Below are 23,441 nucleotides of genomic sequence, written 5' to 3'. Positions count from 1 at the left end.
GACTTGCCCAGCTCTGCACTTCAGTGAAGGACCCAGTTTAGAACTAAATCCTCTGACCCCAGCGAAGGCTCCGAAAGACTACAGTCCCAGCTCATCTGTGGCTTCCATCTCAGAGAAGCCACTGTACCACATTTCCCAGGTACACTGCTCCAAGGCTCCTGACAAACTGCAAAGCAACAAACATAATATCGTTTCAAACTGCTAACACTTGGGAAGCTTCTTTTTTTTTTTTTAATTTTCAAGACAGGGTTTCTCCGTAGCTTTTTGGTTCCTGTCCTGGAACTAGCTCTTGTAGTCCAGGCTGGCCTCGAACTCACAGAGATCCGCCTGCCTCTGCCTCCCAAGTGCTGGGATTAGGGAAGCTTCTTAAAAATGTGTGAGGGGGCTGGAGAGATGGCTCAGAGGTTAAGAGCACCGACTGCTCTTCCAGATGACCTGGGTTCAATTCCTAGCACCCACATGACAGGTCACAACTGTCTATACTCCAGTTCCAGGGGACCATGATACCCATGGCAAAACACCAATGCACATAAATTAAAATAATTAAATAAAAATGCAAGTGAATATGTGTGTATGAGTGTGTGTATGTGTATATATACATATATAGGTTATATATATATATATATATATATAAATGTATGTGTGTGTATGGAGGTCAGAGGTTGATGCTGAGTGTCTTCCACTCTCTCTTCACCTTATCTTCTGAGACAAGGTCTCTCACTGAACCCAAAGCTCACAGATTAGCTACACTGATTGGCTAGCAAATTTCAGAGATCCACCTATCTCCACCCCCTAACCCCAACCCCCATGCTAGGGTCACAGAAGTGTGTGACTGTGCTTGGCTTCTCATGGGTGCTTTGAATCCAAAGTCAGGTTCTCACGTTCTCTGCTGCACATCCCCGGGCTGTCCCTCCAGTCCCCTTGAAGATCGTTTTGGTTTTGTTCTTTATTTTTTTTTCTCTTCTATTTTTATTTTGAAACAGAGTTTCACATTGTAGCCCTGGCTAGCCTGGAACTCTGTGTAAACCAGGCTGGCCTGGAACTCATGGAGATCCTCCTGCCTCTGCCTCCCTAGTACTGGGATTAAAGGTGTGTGCCATCACCCCCCCCCCCCGTAATTTTTTCCTTGTTCTTTGTTTTTGACACAGGCTCTCACTCTGTAGTCCAAACTGGAACCCACTTTGTAACCAGGCTGGCCTCAAACTCATGACAATCTTTCTGCCTCAGCCTCCTGAGTTCTGGATTGCAGGTAGAGCAGCCATGCCCAGCTCTATGTGAAACCCTTTGTCAACAGAACACTAGCAATTGACATTCAGCATAGGACTCCTCTGTGGTATCTCTCAGCCCCACAGGACAAGTCAGTTTCTAGAAATACAGAGGGAATGGCCATTCAAATTAAGTATGACAAAGTTCACCAAATTTAAGGGAAAACTTTGGGTTTCTGAGATCTTGGGGACTTTAGAACTGTAGGTGAAGATTGCAGAACTCTAGGAACAATTTCCTTCTGTGGCATGGTTAAGAGTCTCCAACTTAACACAGAGTTCCCAGCACATGCATGCCTTTAACTGAAACTCAGCTATCGAGCCTAGGCCACAGAGATTCATAGGTAAATGTTATTGTTGTTGTTTGCTTTGGGAGGTTTTATGGTTTTTTTGGTTGTTGTTGTTTTGTTTTGTTTTTGTTTTGGGGTGGTTTTTTTGTGTTCTGTTTTCATTTTTGTTTTTGAGACAGGATTTCTCTGTGTAACAGCCCTAGCTGTCCTGGAATTCATAGACCAGGCTGGCCTTGAACTCACAGAGATCCACCTGCCTCTTCCCCCCTACACACACCAGTGCTAGGATTAAAGGCATGCACCACCACCACCTGGCATTATAGGTTAATGTTCTAATAGTGGAGACAAATGTCCAGTCCAAGAAGTAGGGAAAGTATATTGTATATAAAATATATTGCATACTATATAATATACACATATAATAAAGTATATTGGTTAATAATTACCATTGGCTTAACTGGAACACACCTGGGGGCGTGTCTGTGAGGTTTCCAGGAAGGATTAATTGAAGAGAGAAGATCCGTGCTAAGTATAGGCGGCACCATCCCCTGTGCTAGGATCTGGGCTGAATAAAGGGAGAACGTGAGCCGAGTACCACCATCATCTCCTTGGGTTCCTGGAATGTGGCCTCACGCTCCAGTTGTCATACCTACCCCCCTTATGATGGACTGTACCCCCTCAAACCAGGAGTCAAAATAAGCCCTTCCTCCCTTGAGTTGTTTGTTGTTGGGCATTTCCACGGTAAGAAAAGTAACTAATACAGTAAGAAAAAGAAGGGGTATAATGTATGGGGACCAAGAAGGGGAGTGGGGGAACCCACCTTAAAAAGGGAGATTAGATGAGCCAGAGTACAGGCCTAGAATCCCAGCATTCAAGAGACCAAGGCAGGAGGTTTGGGAACAGCCTGGGCCAGTAGTAAGTGTGTGTGTGTAGGAGGTGGCACTTAGAGAAGGTGGGATATCTATTGTAAAGGATGAAGAGAGGCTGGCACTTGGGTTCCCATGAAAGGGAAACAGTGCCAAAGGGAGGATTCCCAGGGTACCCATGTGTAGGACAGGAGAAGACTGGAGGTCTCTGGGCCCTCAGAGAGATTGCATCTCATTCCGAGTCCTGAGAAGCCGTGGGTTTCCAGTGATGCAGCGGAGCAGGTGGGCAGGCCTCTCATCTGACGCTAGCTTAATTGCTGGCAGGCAGTTGTCAGTCTGAAGCCTCAGAGCTCTCTTCCTGTGGCTCTCACACAGGTCTCTTTGGGACCTGCGACTTTTCCTTCTTCTTCCCTGCTTAATTTTAAATGCTGCGACTTCAGCCTGTCCTTGTGACCTCAAGAGTCAGCTGTGCCCAGAAGGAGGCTTATGTGGGAAGCAAAGGCCGCCCAGGGCCAGGATTTGTGGCCAGTAAGGTTGTGACTGGCCTAACTGATGCCAACACACGTCAACACTCAAGCGTGCACACACACACAGACACACACACACAGCTCTAGCATTTCCAACAGAGGCAGCCTTCACAGGTACGGACCCTCAAGGAAAGTGTCCACAAGGGGGCAGTGTGGCCACAAAGGCTTGAGGACCAGAACCTCAGGCACCAATCTCATCTACTCCAGGCCTGAGCAACCTCTGATTAGACATCAGGCTGGTGTCTCTTCCCTGAAACCTCGGTCCTGAGACACTGGTTGCTGGATCATAAATACCTGTACATCCCGATGAACGCCTGGTGATTTCTGGGGTGAGCTGTGGCTGCTGTTGTCCCTGAGTGCCTTCTCAGAAGCAGAGCCCGGGCTCTTCTGAATGGACTCCTGAGCATTAAGGGAACACCCCCGTCAGTCTTGTGGGGTGGGAAGTGCTAGGAAGTATAAGAACACATTGGCACTCCAATGCGGGTACACATGGTGGGGAGCTCAGCACATACACACTACTAAAGGTCGATTTGTTCTCAGTCATCATTCAAATGGGAGGAGCGTAAAACTCCGTGGTGTTCGGTGTGAGTGAACCCTCCTTTCCGCTTTACAGGAAGAGCATAACAAAGAAAGCAATCAGGAAGACAAGGTCCAGCTGCCCAGAGGAAGGACCCTGACCTTCAGATCGCCTTTGTTCTGGTTCTCCAGAAAATATGCTGAGAAGGCTTGGCGACAACAGACTTGTTCTCCTTTTCCCAGGCTGCACTGAATAAGACACAGTGTGAAGATTCAATTCCTGTTTGTGAATGATTTTTTTCTCCTTTGTGACTGGCAGCGTGAACTGTTTTCCTGTTCACCTATCTACACACAGCCTCACTCACCTACTCAGCTAACGCACCGTATATGGGAACAGGGTGGGTGCTGCTCATGGGTCCCAAGCTGCAGCATCATCCTTGGTAGCTCTGCCCTTGGCTTCCTCAGGGGAAGAACACATGCACACACGCACACACACGCACACACACATGCTTGCGCACACACACACGCGCACACACATGCACGCACACGTGCGCACACATACACACACGCATGCATGCATGCATGCACACACGCGCGCACACACACAGGCACATACACACACCAACGTGCATACACACACGCACGCACACACTGTCCTAGCAGTGGAGGTGTGTATACCCAGAGGCTGTGTTTAACTTCTAGACCATTCTTTAAGGTGAGGTCTGCGGCTGTGTCCCACTGAGGGCAGCAACAGGCTGTGTGCCCTGGTGGGGAGCATAAGGCGCTCAGCAGAGAAGTGGAGCTGATTCCTGTATTCATTCAGGGCCTCAGGCTGAGAACAGAGACCAGAGCTGAGCCCCAGTCATGTTCTACTCCAGGCAAAGAGCTCAGGGGGGTAAGACAAGCCCAAGCTGGGCCTTCCTGGGTGCTGCAAAGGTTGAAACGCTGTTTAGTTTGTAGTTTACTGTGCAAACAGTGGCTCTGGCATATCCGGGCACGGTCTTGCGTTATAACTCTCTTCTTTCAGAGGGACTGAAATATGTTTGTCCAGGCAAAGCACAACTCCCACTGCAAAGGACATAAGAAGAGATAGTTCTAGAGCCGAGTATGAATAACAGTGACCCAGAAACATGAATTCAAGTTGCTCCAGAACATTCCATCGTGAAAACAGCTACATGCTGCATGAGATTTTGTGATAGAACAGAAAAAGTCTCAATCCGAGATGTTTACCAAGTATATTGGTGGAGACAACAGGCAGGTGGGTTACAGTGAAAGTCTGCTAAGAACACGTCTTAAAAGTCATTCCTGGGGTCAGTGACGTGGACCCAAGCCATTCTTTCACCTCAGCCTCCTGATTGGTTAGGTCTACAGGTGTGTGTACTATTCATACCTGGCTTAGAAAACGTAATTTCTAGCTTCAAGAAACAAAGAGAAAAGTTTATACATACTCATGAAAGATAGAACTGGATGCTAGGGAAAAAGAATATTTAGAAAATATGAAGAACTCTTGAAATTTAAAATATGATCATGGAAGTTTCAGCTATAGCTCAGTTAGCAGAGTGCTTGCCTGGCATGCGTGAAGCCCTGGGTTGGATCCTCAACACTGCATAACCTGGGTGTGGCATCACGTGACTGTAATCCCACCACTCAGGGAGTGAAGCCAGGACAATCCGGAGTTCAAAGTCAGCCTGAGCTATGTGAAACCTCTCTCTCTTTCTCTCTCCACATAGAGAAAGACAGACATGCACAAATGTGATCATAGAAGTTCAATATTTTATGTGTGTGTGCATATATATGTGTATATCTTGAAACATATATATACATATATGATCCTAGAAAAAATATGTATTTATGTACATACATGAGTAAAGAAACTCAATAGAAGAGCCAGAAGATTAAGGAAATCATTGTTAGATTAATTAATATTTTCGTATTTGTTGAGAGAGTGCAGGGAGGGGCATGACATGGAGGTCAGAGAACAGCTTGCAGGAATTGATTCTCTCATTCCTCCTCGTAGGCCCTGGGCTTGGCAGGTTGGACAGCACAGCAAGAACCTTTGTCTTCCAATCCCAGCCCAGGACAGAGGAAATCCTACAGAAAAGCTAAACACTGGAAAACAGGGGTGTGTGAGAAAGAGATACCAAAGGAAGAGTCTAGGAGTTATAACATTAAATAAAAGGTCTAGAAAGGGAACACGGGGAGAAAATCAAGTTTCCAGCTTGTACTAGTCTGTACTACTTGGGTTGGGTTTTTTTGTTTGTTTGTTTGTTTTCTTTTCTTTTTTTTTTTTTTGGTTGGGGGTGGTTTTTCAAGACAGAGTTTCTCTGTAGCTTTGGAGCCTGTCCTGGAACTAGCTCTTGTCCAGTCTGGCCTCGAACACACAGAGATCTGCCTGACTCAGCCTCCTGAGTCCTGTGATTAAAGAGCAAGCGCCATCACCACCCAACAACTTTATTGTTTTTTTTTTGTTTGTTTTGTCAATTTGCTGGTGTTATCTGGGAAGAGGTCAGTTGAGAAAATGTCTCCATCAATTAGCCTGTGGGGAATTTTCTTGATTAATGACTGATATAGAAAGGCCCAGCCCACTGTGGGTGGTGCCACCCTGAGCAGGTGGTCCTGAGTTATATAAGAAGGCAGGCTGAGCAAGCCATGAGGAACGTTTCTCCATTGCCTCTGTGGTTCTTGTCTCCAGGTTCCTGTTGTGAGTTCCTACTCTGGCTTATTTTCATGATGGACTATAAACTCTAAGATGAGGGGCTGGAGAGATGGCTCAGTGGTTAAGAGCACTGCCTGCTCTTCCAAGGGTCCTGAGTTCAATTCCCGGCAACCACATGGTGGCTCACAGCCATCTGTAATGAGGTCTGGTGTCCTCTTCTGGCCTGCAGACATACACACAGACAGAATATTGTATACATAATAAAAATAAATAAATATTTTTAAAAAATAAAATAAACTCTAAGATGAAATAAGCCATTTCCTCTCCAGGTTGCTTTTGGTCATGGTATTTAATCACAGATACAGAAAGTGAGCTAAGCTAGGGTTAAAAAAATAGAATGAGGGTTCAGATACAAGAAGGCAAATAGACGTGGCTTCAGACAATGTCTACAGGACTCTCAGAATCGTGAGTTAGAGGCCTTATCAGTGTACAGAGAGAAAGGACTGGAATTCAAACCGTGACAGCCAGCAGAACACAACGGTCAGAGACACTGGATCAGGCAAGGCACAAGCCGCCAGCAGCAGCAAGTCCTCAGAAAATGTGCTCCGTCCTCCGGAACCACTTGAGGGTGTGCTTCTCCAAAGAGATGGAGGAAATTGAGAAAGAGGAAGTGGGAACCCCACAATAGGGGATTCCACAGAAGCAAAAATGGTGAAGGGAGATTGGGGGTGAGAGTCGGTGGCGACCATGACAAGCTTAGCAGAGTCCTTGGGGGCTGATGGAATGTCTATTGTATTGGAACGCCTTTGCGGAGATTTGGGCGTTTGACAGGATTTCAGTAACTTATTTCAAGAGGGTGAGCGAAACTAAAATGATGACATTTATTAGCTCCAGGAGAAGCAAGCTGGGAAGAGGAAACTGGCTGCTTCAAGGCTACTGAGTGAAGGGTGTTCACTTAGCCAGGCAAGCACTGAGAAAATGATGTTGGGGATAGGAAGTAGCAAGGAGAGTGTCCTTTAGGAACAGGGAAATGAAAGAAACAAAACAAGTCAGAGTTGAACTGTGGCTTCTGGACAAGGGAGCAGGGTAACTGCGGTGTTTGTGAGCCTTATCAACTGTGGGGCTTCTCAAATTCTGGCTCAGACTGTCCTGGAACTCACTATGTAGCCCAGGCTGGCCTCAAACTTTGGTAGTCCTCCTGCCTCAGCATCTCAAGCATTGTGGTTACACCATCAGGTCTGGGTAAACAATGGAACTTGATACGAACCTGTGCCTCGGGCTAATTCATTTTTGTGCTTCTGTAGAGTGTGTCCCTGGAATCACAGTGGCCACTTCTTAAGACTTTAAAATAAGCCAGGCAGTGGTGGCACACGCCTTTAATCCCAGCACTTGGGAGGCAGAGGCAGGTGGATCTCTGTGGGTTCAAAGCCAGCCTGGTCAACAAGAGCTAGTTCCAGGACAGGCTTCAAAGATCCAGAGAAACCCTGTCTCGAAAAACAAACAAAAAAACAAATAGTTTAAAATAAGGAAAATGGATTTTAGTAGTTAGTAGTTTAAGTCTATGTCCACTGGAGAGGGAGCATCACTGGGAACATGCTATCACAGGACAGGACAGATTCAGCCCCACCTCCAGTGAGCACCTCTCACTTTCTCTTAGCCTTCTGTGCTTCTGTGGAAGCTTCCTTTTGAGATGGGAAAGCCACACCCTGGGGCAGGGGTTCCTTTTCAGGCAAATGTCAAAGCAAAGCCTGAGTCTGGGGGGGGGGGTCCTTTATTTTTTAATATTTACTTATTTATTTATTTATTTATACAATATTCTGTCTGTGTGTATGTCTGCAGGCCAGAAGAGGGCACCAGACCTCATTACAGATGGTTGTGAGACACCATGTGGTTGCGGGGAATTGAACTCAGAACCTTTGGAAGAGCAGGCAATGCTCTTAACCACTGAGCCATCTCTCCAGCCCTCTGGGGGTCCTTTTCAGGCTGACTCTAAGGCTGAGCCTGAGTCTGTCTACTTGTCACAGCTGCCACTCTTCCAGTCCTGCCGCTCTGGGGGTCAGGAGAAGGGGCAGGGCCAGCAAAGACCCTGGCCTCCTCTGTATGTTGGGGCCGGTCTGTGGCATAGGAGGATTCCAGGGCAGCTTGACAGGAATGGGCACGGTAGGGACCATGGCATTGAGGATTCAGCCCTATGTCCCAAGGTTGGTAGATGGGGGGGGGGGGTGCTCAGGGTAGTATCTAGAAGCCTTGGGTTTGGCCAGCATGGCTTGAGGACCCTTGAGTGTTGGAATGGAGACCAAAGTCTAAGGATAAAAGAGTAGACGGGGAAAAGAAATGAGTCTCTAGCAGCCCACGCTGGGCTGGTGCTGAAGATTGTGGGACCCATCCAGAGCCCATGCCAGGTCTGGAGGGGCAGTTGATTGGGTGAGCCCCACGTTCATTCCCATTAGGCAGAGCCAGGGAGGCAGCCCTAGGGCATGGACAGGACAGCCCTCAAGTCTCCTGGGCCAGGCTCATCTATTTCCCCTTCCTTGCACTTCTGGTCAAGGAGGACCTTACAGTCACATGTGCCACTTTGACCCCATGTCTCAGTGACCAGTGTTGACATGAGGAAGGCTGGCCACCCCTCCTGACACCACTGGCTTAGGTGACTGGTGACCCTTTCTGGGGATAATGGGGAACCACACACTGTAGAAAGTCACAACTTCCCTACCCAAGCCTGTGGTCTTCCCTTCCAGACCCCTTCATTTTCCTGAAGGTCATGTGGATAAAGAGGGCTGGAGGAGACCAGAGGTGGGGTGCGGGAAGGGCAGAGGGCAGAGCAGTGTCTGTGTGGACAAACACCGCCTCCATCACCCCACCGAGCCCGGAAGTGGAACCCAGAATAGCACAGGCTGCTTTCAAGTTCCAAATCAGGCTCCGGGGGCTGAAAGCATGTTTGGAGAGTAAAAATAGAAACATCAGTACGCATGAGGCCAGGGTCTGCCGCCCACGGGGTTTGTGTTTTTAAATAGGATTTTTTTCAACTGGGCGAGGATTTTACGGTGTTCTAGATCGAAAACTGATTCAGATAAACTTTTCAGTGGGCAAAGCCAGAACCTTGCTGGGCTTGTCACCAAAGTCAGGCAGCCGTAAGCAGGTAGGTCCGTGAAAGGAAAGGAAACTCTGGGGTGCTCACAGGCTCTTCCACCTGGCTGTGGCCCTGGCCCCATCCTCCCTCTGTCCAACACTGCATCTTCACCAAGAAAGCCCTCCCAGGTCTGGTCCAGCTTGGTCCTGCTATCTTCAAGAAGCCTCCTCTGCAGCGGTTGGATTCTTATCCCTACACTCCTCCAGCTTCATCTGCTCTGTGACTGGCCAAGAAGCCTGGCCAGGCACAAGAGATAGTGGATGCTTGGTCAGATGCTCACAGGTTGGAGCCAGGTGAGCAGGACCCTGTGTTGACTGGCAGAGCCCTACCCTGCAGGGTGTGGTAAAAGCTGAAAGGGACATATGCATGTGGGCATGGCATGGCAACCTGGAGAGACCTCCTGTGCAGGGATGCTTAGCTGGTTCTCCCAGGGCACACAGAAGACTGGCAATAGAGAAGAGCCTGTAAGAACCCAGACCTCATCAAGGCCCTGCATGTGCCCACACCATCCACAGCTTAGCATGTATAAGTCCCTTCAGCCACTCACTACCCACCTTCTGCCCCTACCTCTACCTTGATGCTTTCTCATGCCAGCGCAGGAGAACATATCCTGTCTCCTTGAGCTAGGCCAGTGTGAGAGAGCTACAGGCTCTGGCCCTGGATAAGACGAGACCCAGTGTGTAGTGGTTGCAAACAGCAGCCTCCTTGGTAGCATACACAGCCCATTACCTGTATGGGTTGCCCTAAGGGACCTTGCAGACAATATATTCAAGTCTCTGATCTCAATGTTGTCTCCAATGTAGGTTCCAGACAGGCATGAGTGGTGCCTTTGGAAGCCCCAGGGCACAGTGGCCAGGGTTGATCTTGGCCAGGTCATCATGTCCTTCTGCACCAAGCTGCAGAATAAGGAACATGTGATTGAGGCTCTTCATAGAGCCAAGTTCAAGTTCCCTGGCCGCCAGAAGATCCACGTCTCAAAGAAATGGGGCAGAAGTTTAATGCAGATGAATCTGAAGACATGGTTGCTGAGAAGTGACTCATTCCTGATGGTTGTGGGGTCAAATACATCCCTAATTGTGGTCCCCTGGACAAGTGGCGAGCCCTACACTCCTGAGGGCTTTCACGGTGTTCTCCTATACCCTACCAAATCATGTTCAGTAGTAAATGTCACATCCAGTCTGAAAAAAAAAAAAAAGACAAGACTCAGAACAGCTCCTACCCTGCCTGCTTTTCCTGCCAGGTGTGTTCTTAGGCCAGTCTCCCAGCAGCCTCAGCCTCGCCCTCATGGTCTGCCTGATGTCTCCATGTCTGTTTAAGGCAAACCCTCCCTCCCATACACCTCTTCCCAGTGAGATTCTAGCCTGAGTTGACTCCATCCCAAGGTTCCCAGGTCCTGAGAGTCCCTTCCATGCCCACCCTCAATGCTTTGGTCTATGGATTGCCCTGCCTTCTGCTGTCACCCGAATGAGTGACCAGTAGCCTTCCACTTTGGTCCTACCCAGAACCAGGCCTGCCAAGGGGAAGCAGCCTCGCTTTGAGGTGGGCTTGTTAAAATCAACAGTGACATTCCTAAGGATAGAAATGAGAAAGTCGGCCTAATGTTTCCTCAGACACAGGAACCTGATTGGTCAAGCAGGCCTAATGTTTCCTCAGAACCTGATTGTTCAAGTGGGCCCTTCTCTGGAGCATGCTCTCCGCTGGCTTTGTCTACTTGTTCACCAGACATTTATTAAGCATCTACTTTAATCCAGGAAGAGGATGAGCACCTGGGAACACAGCAGTGACCGAGGCGAGCAAGGTCTCGCCCTAATAAGACAACATCCTAAAGGAAGTCTGGTCATGTCACATGTTGGAGTTCACAGGACCGGGGAAGAGAAAGGGACATGAGGGGGTGGACAAATTTTGGAGGAATCAAGGAGGGCCAGGGAGATGGCCCAGCCATGCCAGCATGGGGACTTCAGTTCAGATCCTCAGTACCCACGTGCTGTGTGCAGTGGCAGATACCTGTAACCCCAGTTTTGGGGGACAGGTGGGAACAGGGGATCCATATAATTTGTTGGCTACTAGATTAACTGAATTGGCAAGTTATATATTCACTGAGAGACCCCGTCTCATAAAATATGGCAAACTTCTGAGGAAGGCACTTGACATTGACTTGTGGCCTCTCCATGCATGCCCCCCCCCCACAGAGAGGGGGGTAAGGAAAGATCTTTCTTGTTTTTAGATAAAGAATTATTATTATTATTATTATTATTATTATTCCTTGTGTGTGTGGAGGAAGAGTGAGCTCGGAGGAACTAGCAGGAGCAAAGGCTCTGAGCTGGGAGTGTGCCTGGAATGTTGGAAGAACGGCAAGGGGACAGTGTGACCACTCAGAGTGGGAGCAGTGAACGGAGGCTCCCAGGAAGGCCAGTGGGGCTGGGGAGGTTTGGGCTCACCTAAGGACAGGGTCTCAGCCCTGGGAAGATGACAGGCATGGGGAACTCTGAGGAGAGAGCATAACAGATTCCCGGAGGGAGGAGCAGGTGGGTGGAGAGAGGAAGAAGTAAGCTGAGGGTTGGCAAGGGCCGTGTACTGGGCACAAGCAAGTCGACTGCCAGATAGACAGAAGTACAGACAGGATATGGGGTGTGAGGACAGGAAATGAAAGGGACCCTTGCCTGGCTGGGGAAAGAGGTTCTGGGATAAGGGGTTGCCGGGTGAGCTGCTAAGGTGGTCTCCAGTGGCCAGGGAGAAGATGGCCTGGCAACTTTGCTTTAGAGCAGGTGTTCTCAACCTTCCTAGTGGTGCGACCCTTTAATACAGTTCCTCATGTATGGGGGACCCCAACCATAAAATTGTTTTGTTGTTACTTTACAACCTTAGCTTTGTTATTGTCACGAATTGTAATGTAAATATCTGATATGTGAACCCCAAGACTCGCGACCCACAGGTTGAGAACCTTAGAGGACAGTCTATGTCCCACCCTGACCTCCAGCCTGGTCTTGGCCCTTGCATGATCCTGCACCTTTGCCAGACTGCAGTTGTCAGTGCATATTCTGGGTCCTGGAAGAGCCCACCAGACTAGCAGCACGGTCCTCAGCAGGCGAGGGATAGGCATGCAGGAGAATGGCTCACTATGCATGGGCTTTGCAGAGCCTGCTCCCCCCCCTTTATGGCTGGTAAGGAGGCTTTGCCTCCCTTCTGCTCACGGAAGCCTGGGGTCTGTCCTGCACATCCTCCCGTCTTTTCAGCTCCGGTTGGGAATTCTGTGTGCCCAGCTCCTCAGGCCTCCCCTGACCTACATTTCTATGGTTATTCTCTGTGCGCCTGGGTCTGTCTTCTCTGAACTCCGTATCTGGAAGCCAACCCTACCTCAGCCTTCTGTCAGGTTCCTGCAGGTGGCACCAATGTCTGTCTTTGCTCTACTTCCTTACTGATCTCCGTCCTTCTTTCAGCTCTGGGGATAAGAGCTGCACTGCGACCCAATGACATCGATGTCCATTTTCCTGTTAGCTATGTGGGTCAGGATTTGCCGTGAATCATTTCGGTGGCAAGCAGCGTCCTTTATGGACTCGTGCATCTGATTAACTGAACTTGACACCAGGGATGGATGTGTCTAGCCACGTCTAAGCCTAAGCCAAGTCTCAGGAGTGAGGCAACTGTGTGAGACGGGGACATCAGAGGACAGAGGCAGGGCTGAAAGTGCAGAATTCATGGCCAAACAGCCCAGCGATCTGCTCATGGCCTTCTCTACAGGAGGTGAAGCAACCCAGGGCTATGCTGAATGTCAATTGCTAATGTTCTGTTGACAAAGGGTTTCACATAGAGCTGGGCATGGCTGCTCTACCTGCAATCCAGAACTCAGGAGACTGAGGCAGAAAGATTGTCATGAGTTTGAGGCCAGCCTGGTTACAAAGCGGGTTCCAATTTGGACTACAGAGTGAGACCCCGTGTCAAAAACAAAGAACAAGGAAAAAATTACGGGCGGTGATGGCACACGTCTTTAATCCCAGCACTAGAGAGGCAGAGGCAGGAGGATCTCCATGAGTTCCAGGCCAGCCTGGTTTACATAGAGTTCCAGGCTAGCCAGGGCTACAATGTGAAACTCTGTTTCAAAATCAAAATAGAAGAGGGTCACAGATAGCTTCAGCTACTCAGAAGTGATACCTGGGCATCCAGAGATGGGGGCTTAATTGGTAACCCAAAGGGTGGGCATCTTAGCCAGTCAGCACCTGCCTCCTTACCACTCGGATCCTTGAAAGCTAAGCTGTGGGCAAGGAGTGTGAGCCCTGGGGCCAGAGACAGGAGTAATGAGTGTGTATCTGAGGGCTGAAGAGCCAGGATTCTGGGCACACTTCCTGTTCCTCTCAGTTACCTGGCGGGTGGACCGCATCCCATCACCTGTTGGCTGAAACTTCTCCAGGTTTTCTGGTATTTTCCTATTGGGCCCTAGCCTCTCTGCATTTGGTCTCAATGCTCAGCCATCTAATTTTATGGCCTCTGCCACTTCCCCTACACCCAGTAACCTCTCTGCCTGCAAGGATGCCTCACATCGAAGAGCTAAGCGGAGGGGCTGAGCGTGGGCCCTTTGGACCTGAGCAGCCCTGGAACAGGTGGACAGAGGCATGACCCACATTTGTGCAGCTACAACCCCCCCCCCAAGGTCTGGCTGTTCCCCAAGTCCCCCACAGCTCAGGGTGAATGACTCATACCCAGCTCCTCTAGTCTCAGCCTGGTCTGGAGCAGCCAGCGGAGCCCCTGTCTCTGCAGCTGCTGGGTCCCCCACACCTGGGCAGCTCCCTTTGGCCCCCAGTCAGAGCCTGTCCTCCCTTGGCCCGTAGTTTCTGAATCTAGACCTCGAGTCAGTTCCCTTGGGGATAATTCCCTCTCTGACCTCCAAGCAGTGAGCCTTCTCTTTGGAAGGTTCCACTTTTCTCAAGTCTGGCTCCACTGCAGGTTCACATTCTGGCCTGGTCTCAGGGCTCCCTCAGGAAGTCATCTCCTCCGAGGAAACCACCCCCTAAATGGGGTCCTTCAGGTCTACAGATGGGCCAAATGGGCTAAGTCAAAGTCCTTAGTGACTGTGCACAGGGGATCTTGTGTCCTTGACTACAGCACTGGAACCCAGTACTGGCCATAGCTGAAAAATCCCCAGTAAGATTCCAGACGTTCCCAGCAAACCCTCCTTGACTCTGAGGGGTTAATGACCAAGTGGCCAGGTGACCAGGTGTCCTTCCCTGGTGCCTGGATTTGAGTCAGACCCACCCAGCAAGTTTGCAGCCAGAAGACAGATTCTGAAGAAGGCCACCAGATAGAAGGTGTGTGTGTGTGTGTGTGTGTGTGTGTGTGTGTGTGTGTGTGTGTAGTCATTAACCTAGATCTAGCGAGCATCTACAGTTTGCTGGTTACAAACCCCGCATCTTAGTACACCAACCAATCTCCTGCGCTGCTACACCCTGCACTGTACTACGATGCAGGAGAAGGGGAGGGAACAAGTTGAGAAGCCAGAGAAACAAGTCCAGGGTGGGGCGGAGTGAAAGGGCGTGGGCGGGACCTGAACCTGGGAGGGGGCTGGCGGCGCCCGCGGGGGGGGGGGGGGATTTCGGAGGCGGGGCCTACACCGGAGCGCCTGGCTGCCCGGTCAGCCCGCCGCAAAGCTGGGCAGCGGAGCAGGGATCCGCCTCCCGAACGCAGAGCCCGTGGGCTGGGAAACGGCGGGTAAGGCACCGCATGGGTCTCGGGACGGGACATGGACATGGGCGGCACAGTTGTGTCTCAGAGACCTGCCTGGTTTCTTTGAACCTGTGTCCCGCCGTGGGGTGGGAGTGGGGTAAACAGCGGCGGCATCCTGGTCCTAGGTCTGGGCGGTTCAGTCCAGGAGGTGAAGTGGTGTCCTGTGTCCCTCCGGCTCCTCTGGCACCCGCTGCAGGGCCCATCTAGAGGGGCTTCCAAGACTCAAAAGGCTAACTTTCTTCCATTCCCTCCCGGTAATACAAACTTTCCTTCCGTCAGAGAAGTTTGAGAGAAAAGCCACCTGTTAGAGCTGATTCACGCTGACTGAAGCACAAGTGGCGGGGTGTGGGGAGTTTTCAGATCTTGAGGAAGAGTGACTCTGAGAGAATGGAAGAGTGGTCGAGAGTTGTAGGTTAGCCGATGTGTGGGTCTCCACCTCCGCCCTGCAGCCCTGCGCCTTGGCTATTAATCGGTTGAAACCCCGGTTGGAGCCAATTCCCTCTGCCCCCTCTCGTGACCCTGAGCGCTTGCTGCTCCCTGTTTGCCCATCGGTTTGTTCTTTGCTTGATACTGGTGGCTCTGTACCGCCTAGACATGTGACCCCAGTAAGCGGTCCTGAGACACCACCCTGACTGGGGCACTGTGGGGACCACTGGCATGAAATCCCACTTGAAGCGGCTGTGGAACTGTCACCTGCTGGGTCAATGGGGAAATGCACAGAATTGTTTCACAACAGAATGGGTCCAGGGGTTAGGTCCTGGGCTGGGAGCAGAAGCATGGGTTCAGGTCCCTGTGCCAACTCTGTATGGCCTAGCCCTCACTCAGTGGCTTAGGTCCTTCTGGACCAGAGGAGGAGCTGGACTGTGTTCTTTTCCTGGCAGAGAAGCCCAGTCCAGGGCCTCAGATCCAGCTCTCCACTCCTGGGTCCCAGGAGTGGCCCCAAGGAGTTGAGAACCACAGATCTGTCCTCCTCCTTTCTCATGCCCCCTCTGTCTCTCCGGGACCTGGTCCTGGGTTCTGGATGGGAGTAGACCCTGGCAGAGGGGACAAACTGAAAGGGTAGTTTCTGATGGGCAAAGCCACCTGGCAGTAGGGGAGTCCAGAGTCTAGCCTTTTGGGGATGTCCCCTATAGAGTTATACAGAAGCCCCCACTCAGGAGGCTGGGCTAAGAGAGACAGAGGGAAGGCAGGTAGACTCCAGAACTGTCTTGGCCCCTCCTATTCACATGGATAGAGGAAGTGGAGGGCTGAGTCAGCCCCCAGCATCTCGTTGCCCCCATATGCTTGCATGTGCACATGTAAGCCCACGGATAGGAAGCCCAGGCGATTCAGAGAGTCAGAATCACCTGCTTTAGTCATACAGGGAGAAGGAAGAGCATAAACTCAGGATGGGGTCCTGGGTTCAAATCCAGCTACATGATATTCGTCAGGCGCTTCCTGTTTCTGAACCTCCACGACATCTGTAACAGGACTGGGAACCACTTTCTACCCAAGGGTGGTTATGAGTGCCCATTGTCTGCTAGTGGTGTGTAGCTGATACTCAGATACTGGGAGTGCTTCCTCTGTGTGTTCTTGTCACACAGGGACAATGGGCCATTTCTGCTTGTGGTTGAGGTTGGGTGAGGTCAGGCCTAGAGAGGCCTGGGGCAAAGGACAGGTTTCCAGGTTCCTGCCTGCATTGGTCTTGCGGGCAAACACCTGTGTCTACAAGGACTGGCCAGTGTGGGTTCTCTCCTCAAAGCTCCATTATGAGGAGACCAAGGGTCAGAGATTCTGACAGGCCTTGCCTTCCTGCCATCGTCTGGCTGGTTCATGTCCTCCGTATTCCTTGGGCAGAGAAATGTAGGGTTCTATTCTAACCCTGCTTGGCAGGGGAAGTGGCCAGCCCGGGCAGAGGAGATGGGGAACTTAAGGCCAGGAAGGCAAGGCTTGTGGGCTGGACACGTAACTGTTAGGTAGGGATAGACACGCCAGGGAGGTCATTGACCTAAGGGCCCTGTGTGTGCCAGGCATGGTGAGCACGGAGAAGTCTGGAGAGCAAGAAAACACGCTCTCCAAACCTGAGAGACCGCCTCTGATAGTTAGGTACCCACTGGGCCTCAGGAGTCCTCCATGGTGCTGCCTGGGCACTCAAGGAATGCACTGGAGATGGTTCCAAGAGTGGGGTGCCTAGGAGCTGTGGGAACCTTCCAGGCTCTCCCTCCACCTCCCTCACTGCCGTCAGCCTGTGCCTAGGGGGCAGTGAAGATGAAGCCCAGAGAAATACTGCTGCCTGCTGCCATGACCAGGGCCCTGGGCCTCCAGGCAAATTATACTTAGTTTTTTGTTTATTTGTTTGTTTGGGTTTTTTTTATTTTGAGACAGGGTTTCTCTGTTTAACAGCCCTGGCTGTCCTGGAACTAGCTCTGTAGACCAGGCTGACCTTGAATTCACAGAGATTCTCTGTCTCCCCATGCTGGGATTAAAGGCGTGTGCCACCACCACCCGGCTATACTTTTTTTTTAAGTTAATGATTTATTTATTTTATGTATGTTGATGTTTTGCCCGCACTACATCTGTGTGAGGTTGGATCCCCTGGAACTGAAGTTACGGACAGTTGTGAGCTACCATGTGGGTGCTGGGACTTGAACCTGAGTCCTCTGGAAGAGCAGTCAGTGCTCTTAACCTCTAAGGCATCTCTCCAGCTCCAAATTATACTTCTCAACTCTCGCTTTTCTGTTCTGTAAAGCAACGTGCAGGTACAGAGTCACGTGACTGGGCCTGAGCTCAGTGTCAGTCCCCTACCCCCTACCCCTACCCATGAACCCCAGGGAAAATAGGAACGAGACAGAAAGCCACCTGGTTTTCAGGTTGAGGGCCATCATGGGAGCCCAGAAGCCATCCCAGCTACCTTTGTCTTCTTCAACCTGACTTATGAGGTTCCAACACCAAATGTTTGGACTTCCTGTTGCTCCGTGTTGTAATCACTGGCCCCGGGATCCAGAGGCAACTCCTTGATCCCCATGAACTGGCCGTGGACGGTTCCAGGCATACCTGAGTGATTTTTGCTAGCTGGCTTCCAGGAACAGTGTTGGCTTGATCACTTGGGCAGTCACCTGGAGAAGTCAGCTAATAGGCACCCTTGTGGCATACACTCCCGTGCTCAAGGGTCAAACTCCGATTCCGAGAACTGTTGCCTGCTTCCCTGTGAATCACGTTTACTGCACACAGGCTGGGCATGCCAGGGTGGCCCACAACCAAACACGCCTGCTTTAGGCTGCTGAGTCGGGTGCAGGGTGTCTGCCTGCTTGAGCCTGCAGAAGGGGGTGTGGTCGTTGGCCTAGGATCTGCCAGGTTGATGCTATGCATGCCATGACCAGAGCTGGGCTCCCTCATGGCCCAGGGCCGAGCCAGCTCGGGCTGGTTTCCCGGGGTTCTCAGAGCAGAGGCTGAGCACCAAAGGCACGGACTTGTCATGAGAACTGAGATAGAACCGTGACAGAACCGTGTTCCAGGCCTTGTCCAGCTTGCGTTTTTGGGCTTCAGCACCTTCCCTGTGAAATGGGATCACATCAGGATTGGCTCATGGGATATTTAAATGAGAATTCCCTCGAACTTCAAGTGTTACAGGCCTCTGAGACGCCCTCTCAAGGCAATGTCCTCAGGCCTGAGGTGGGGATTCATGCTCTTGTCCCTGAACAGTCAACAGGTCTATTTTGGGGGATTCTCCAGTCTGGACCTCAGGGTATTATAATCTGTTCTGTGGTATTGGAAGGACAGCTGTTCCTGGCTGGGCAGTGATGGTGCACGCCTTTAATCCCAGCACTCGGGAGGCAGAGGCAGATGAATCTCTTAGTTTGAGGCCAGCCTGATCTACAGAGTGAGACAAAAAAAAAAAAAAAAAGGTATATAAAAAAAGTGTATCAAAAAGAAGCAATACACCTGTCCCCATATCCTGGGCTTTCGCTATGGCCCTACCCACCATGCTGAGGCAGGTAAGGAGATGGCCAAGCTCTTACAGCTGCCTACTCCACAGGATGGGAGGAGACCAGGGCTAGTCTGGGGGCCTAGAATGCTGGGCTGGGTTTCAGCTTTGCGTCATAGCTTCGGAAGCCTAGGGCAGCACTCAGAGTTCATCTGATACCTGGATGGGAGGGGGGAGGACCTGGGAATTGCCACTCCATCCTGTTCCCGGCCTCTGTGACATTGGCAGACTCTATTTCAGAGGGCTGCTTATCCGAATTAATGTCCCTCCCTCACGTGCTGTGTGCTCTTCGTACCGGGCCCAAAGCCAAGCCTGGGCCATAGGAATGGTCAGGCCCACAGGTGTGAGGACAAGGATTGCCGGGAGAAGCAGTACCTCAGTGTCTGGCCCATCCCACCATGCTCTCTGAGAAGGAACTGTTGTTAAAGACATAATTATCTGGATAGTGATCAAGGGGTCCTCTTGCCTGCCCTGCTCCTGAGCCATGTGCCTGCTCATAACTGTATCGCCATGACCTATCTGTGCACCCCCCATCAGGAACTCATGCAATAGGGGACTCTGTGTGTTGGCCTCAAAATGAGAGGTACAGGGCCTTCCTGAGCAGGGCAGTTCCTGCAGGCTGGGTGGGTTGGGCAGCTGTTGGCAGTGGTGGTGCAGGATTCTGCCAGGTTCTTTGAAGTTTGTCTGCCCCTCCTCTCACCTACACTCAACTCTCCATTGAGCGCTGAAGACAAACACAGCCCTGTCATCCTGGAAGCTGTGCCGCCTAGGCTGGCAGAGTTTCCACCCAGACAGCAGTGGGTTCTCGTGCTGGGGCCTCTCACAAACCTCTCTAGTTTCTGCCACAGCCCCTCCCATGGCCACTATCTGCCACTCAGCCTCAGGGACCCAGCCACTCCTAAGCCTGGTCTCATTCAGTAGCAGAACAGGTTGGGAGACAAGGGACTTTTTATTTTATTTTATTTTATTTTTATTTTTTTGGTTTTTCGAGACAGGGTTTCTCTGAAGCTTTGGAGCCTGTCCTGGCACTAGCTCTTGTAGATCAGGCTGGTCTCGAACTCACAGAGATCTGCCTGCCTCTGCCTCCCCAGTGCTGGGATTAAAGGCGTGTGCCACCACTGTTCTGGTGGGACTTTTATTTTTAAAAACAGGTTTTCTCTGTGTAGCCCTGGCTGTCCTGGAACTCGCTCTGTAGTCCAGGCTGGCCTTGAACTCACAGAGATCCACCTGTCTCTGCCTCCAAGTGCTGGGACTAAAGGTGTGCACCACCATCGCCCTACTCGGCAGGGACTTCTTTCTGGTAGAAAGAACAGTTGCCAAGCCCTGAACAACCATGTGGCCCTGCCCTAAACTGAAACAGTGCCCTTCTCTGTGACTGCGCCTGCTCAGACACACATTGACAGTCCCTGAAAGGGGAGGTACCGTGATCATGAAGGTGGTTTTCCTGGGGCAAGGCTTAGCCATTGTCCTTTAGATGTGCTGACCCCTGCAGCTTCCCCAAATGTAGGGACTTCATAATTTGTGGTAGTGGACGATCATGTTCATGCTCTCATCTTAAAAAAATAAAAAGAAGAAAAAGATACACATTGAGGCCAAAATTGAAGTCTCCCATAAGCTGCCTGCCAGAGGCTTCTTAGGTGCTGACCCCAAGAACTGGAACCTGTAAGAGGCCCCGGGGGAAGGTGGAATTTGCAGCCATTAGGAGAGTGAGGTGAGCTGGCATCTGGAAAAGCTAGCCTGGAATCCTGAGCTGGCAGATTTGGGGAGCTCAGCCCTAGAAAGCACAGTGCCAGACACTGAGCAGGAAGAGGCACAGCAGAAGCAGCCCTTTGACCCTGTCTGCTCCCCTCCACACACACACACACCCATTTGAATCCAGGAAAGGGAGCTCCTTTCTGGGAGAGGGAAGTGATTGACACTGACCTGATGTCTAGGCAAACTGTGTTGAGGCCTGGCCCGGGCAGGCAAGTCCGAGGCCAACTGCCTGGGTCTGACCGTGGCGGAGTGAGGGATTCAGCTCCTTGTTGCCATTACCTTCTTTTTATCAGAAATCTCTAGAAACCTATTAATGGCCTCCTGAGGTCGGGTTGGTTCAGATAGCTTCTATCAGACTAAAGCTGTGAAGGAGCTGGGGTCCTTCACGCTTTGTATAGCTCAGGCATAAAAGATCTAGCCTCATGGGCTGTCTGATGGGTTGGGATACATAGTAGTGACCCAGTGGGAACTTGATCTGTGCAGGGCCTGAGGACCTCCATAGTCGGTGTCAGGCTGTCCAGGTTCCCCACTGACTAGAGATAAAGGTGCTGAGAGTCAGGCCTTGGCCTGAAACTACAGCTCCCACTACCTTGTGACTTGCACCCACCCTGTCTCAGGACTTCATGTTGTGCTTCCGGCTGGCCACCTTCCCTGGGGATTCCTGCCCAATCTTATTGCTTGTCTGTCCAATTCTACCCGTGGGGTGAGTGCGCAGCTCCAGGGGGCCCCATTCTAGCTTTTGAGCCTAGCACAGGCCACGGCTGGGACTTCTACAGAGAGGGAGCTTCTCCAGGGTGGAACCCCAGGGCAGGAGCCACCTGGAACAAACCAGCCTTCCAGGCTTCTCTAGAACTGAGCCCTTCCCTCTTGAACCCAAGGCTATGGCTGCCCGAGGAAGTGGGGCCTGGCCCTGGTTTTGCCTGCTGTGGAGTCTGCCATTGTGTCCACTGGACAGAGCTCAGCCCTGAGACCCCCCAGCTTCAGGAAAGTTCAATCTCTGACACCAATCTTCCCATTTTCTCAAAGATGTCACCAGAAGGGTGAAGTGCTGTGGTTGGCGGTGGCTGTGCCCACTCCGGAGACAGGAAGTTGCCTGAGGAGGAAGAGGGTTGAGAAAGGCCATTCCCCTGTCCCCACCTCTGGGCCCTGCCTCAGACATCCCTTCCACAATCAAGGTTCTTTCTGCTGGGCGTCAAGGGAGCAGCCTGGGTTGGGGTCCAGAGACACAGGAAGAGATCCACTCCAGGCCCAGGCCTCAGCCCACTCAGGACCGCCAATGGTACATGAGGTACCCTGTGGAGTGGGGGCAGGAAATGCTTGCTGGTCAGAAGCGGGGAGAAAGGAATGGTACTGGCCAGTGTGGGTCTTGGGAGCACTGAGGTTGTGTTTGTGATTTTTGTGTGTATGTTTGCTTGTGTCTTTATATTTTTGTAGGGAAACCCATGTGTACATTTGTGTGCATGGATGTGGAGGCCAAGGTTGGTGCTGGATGTCTTCCTCTATCATTTTCTACCTTATTTCTTGAGACAGAGTCTCTCACTGGGCCTGGAGCTTGGCAAGTTGGCTAAATTGACTGGTTGACAGGCCTTGTAATCCCCCTGTCTCTGTCCGCCCTCCAGTGCTGGATCGCAGTTGTACACCGCCTCACCTGGTTTTTCATGTGAGGATCTGAATTCATGTCCTCATGCTTGTGTGGACAGCACTTGACTGACTGAGCCATCTCCTTGGGAGAGTCCTTTGGTTTGTGTTTTTAAGGATCGCGTTGAGATGGGCATGATGCTACATCCCTCTAGCCCTAGCACTTAGAAGTCAGAAGCAGGAGGATGGCTACAACCTTGCAACCAATCCGGCTTACACAGCAAGTTGTAGGTTAGCTGAGGCTACATAGTGAGACCCTGCCTCAAAGACTGGGAGAACAAAACTCACTTTGGGGTCTGGAGACCATCTCAATCTCCCCACCCTACGGCAGTAGCCTCTGAGGAAACTGGGGAGCAGTGTGACTGTGGGCGAAAAAGCAGGGAGGGGGTAAGGTGCCACAGAGGGACCCCTGGACAGGGAGCAAACCTGGTGAGGACTGGGGCTAGTGGCTCAGACTCTGCCCAGCCCAGCTTGCTCCCCACACAGCCCAGGCTGGGGTTCTTTTTGCTGATGATGGCAGCTAGGTCTCTCTCAGGAGGAAAGAGACAGACTTGACTTCCTGAGGCTGTGTCCACAGCACTGACAGAGCTGTGCCTCAACCCCTACGGACAGTCTGTACCCAGGAAGAGAGACTGCCACGTGGAGGCTTAGACCTGAGCTCTGCTGACCACTAGAAGCCACCTTACTTCCGGGAGCTTCCGGAGCGGGGTGGGGGTAATATGGGGGACAGGTAACAAGGCCAGGCACTGCCACACTGGGAACAGGGAGTCTGTGCACAGAACTTGGGGTTAACATGGTTCTTTTTTTTGGGGGGGGTGCCTGTCCTGGAACTAGCTCTTGTAGACCAGGCTGGCCTAGAACTCAGAGAGATCCGTCTGCCTCTGCCTCCCGAGTGCTGGGATTAAAGGCATGTGCCACCACCTCCCGGCTCTAACACGGTTCTGAGGCTGTGGTGGTCAAGGACTCAGACTGGACATGTCTCCATTCTGCGGGAGGGTTTGAAGAATCAGGCTCAGGGAACAATGGAGAGGACATAAACGCCATTAGCGGCCTTCTGTCTTCAGAAGCCTCCCCACCTGCTGCCTGAGGATCCTGAAGGCACTGTCACCAGCCTGAACATGG

The 23,441-nt window shown here is 51.3% G+C and overlaps 1 protein-coding gene and 2 pseudogenes across 3 annotated transcripts in view; all 3 read left to right on the top strand.

Annotated features, from left to right (window-relative positions):
* Positions 1 to 9,889: 9,889 nt before the first annotated feature.
* On the top strand, positions 9,890 to 10,012 carry LOC126501017 (uncharacterized; annotated as a pseudogene).
* Positions 10,013 to 14,834: 4,822 nt separating this feature from the next.
* Sh3bp2 (SH3 domain binding protein 2) overlaps positions 14,835 to 23,441 on the top strand; it is a 38,203-nt gene continuing 29,596 nt past the window's right edge. The window contains exon 1 of one of the 3 annotated variants that reach the window (XM_050141103.1): positions 14,835 to 14,947. Coding sequence is in view for 1 of the 3 variants with exons in the window: in XM_050141102.1 (XP_049997059.1) it covers positions 21,965 to 21,969 (5 nt within the window). In the remaining 2 variants the exon portion in view is untranslated. Of the gene's footprint in view, positions 14,948 to 21,817; positions 21,970 to 23,441 lie in introns of those variants that run through there. The other 2 variants (XM_050141104.1, XM_050141102.1) reach the window with 2 other exon arrangements.
* LOC126501010 (uncharacterized) lies at positions 20,326 to 20,480 on the top strand (annotated as a pseudogene).

Source organism: Alexandromys fortis, unplaced genomic scaffold, assembly GCF_014885135.2.
Source record: "Alexandromys fortis isolate MF-2015 unplaced genomic scaffold, M_Fortis_MF-2015_v1.1 scaffold_7, whole genome shotgun sequence".
NCBI lineage: Eukaryota > Metazoa > Chordata > Mammalia > Rodentia > Cricetidae > Alexandromys > Alexandromys fortis.
This window is presented reverse-complemented; position numbering and strand designations above follow the sequence as displayed.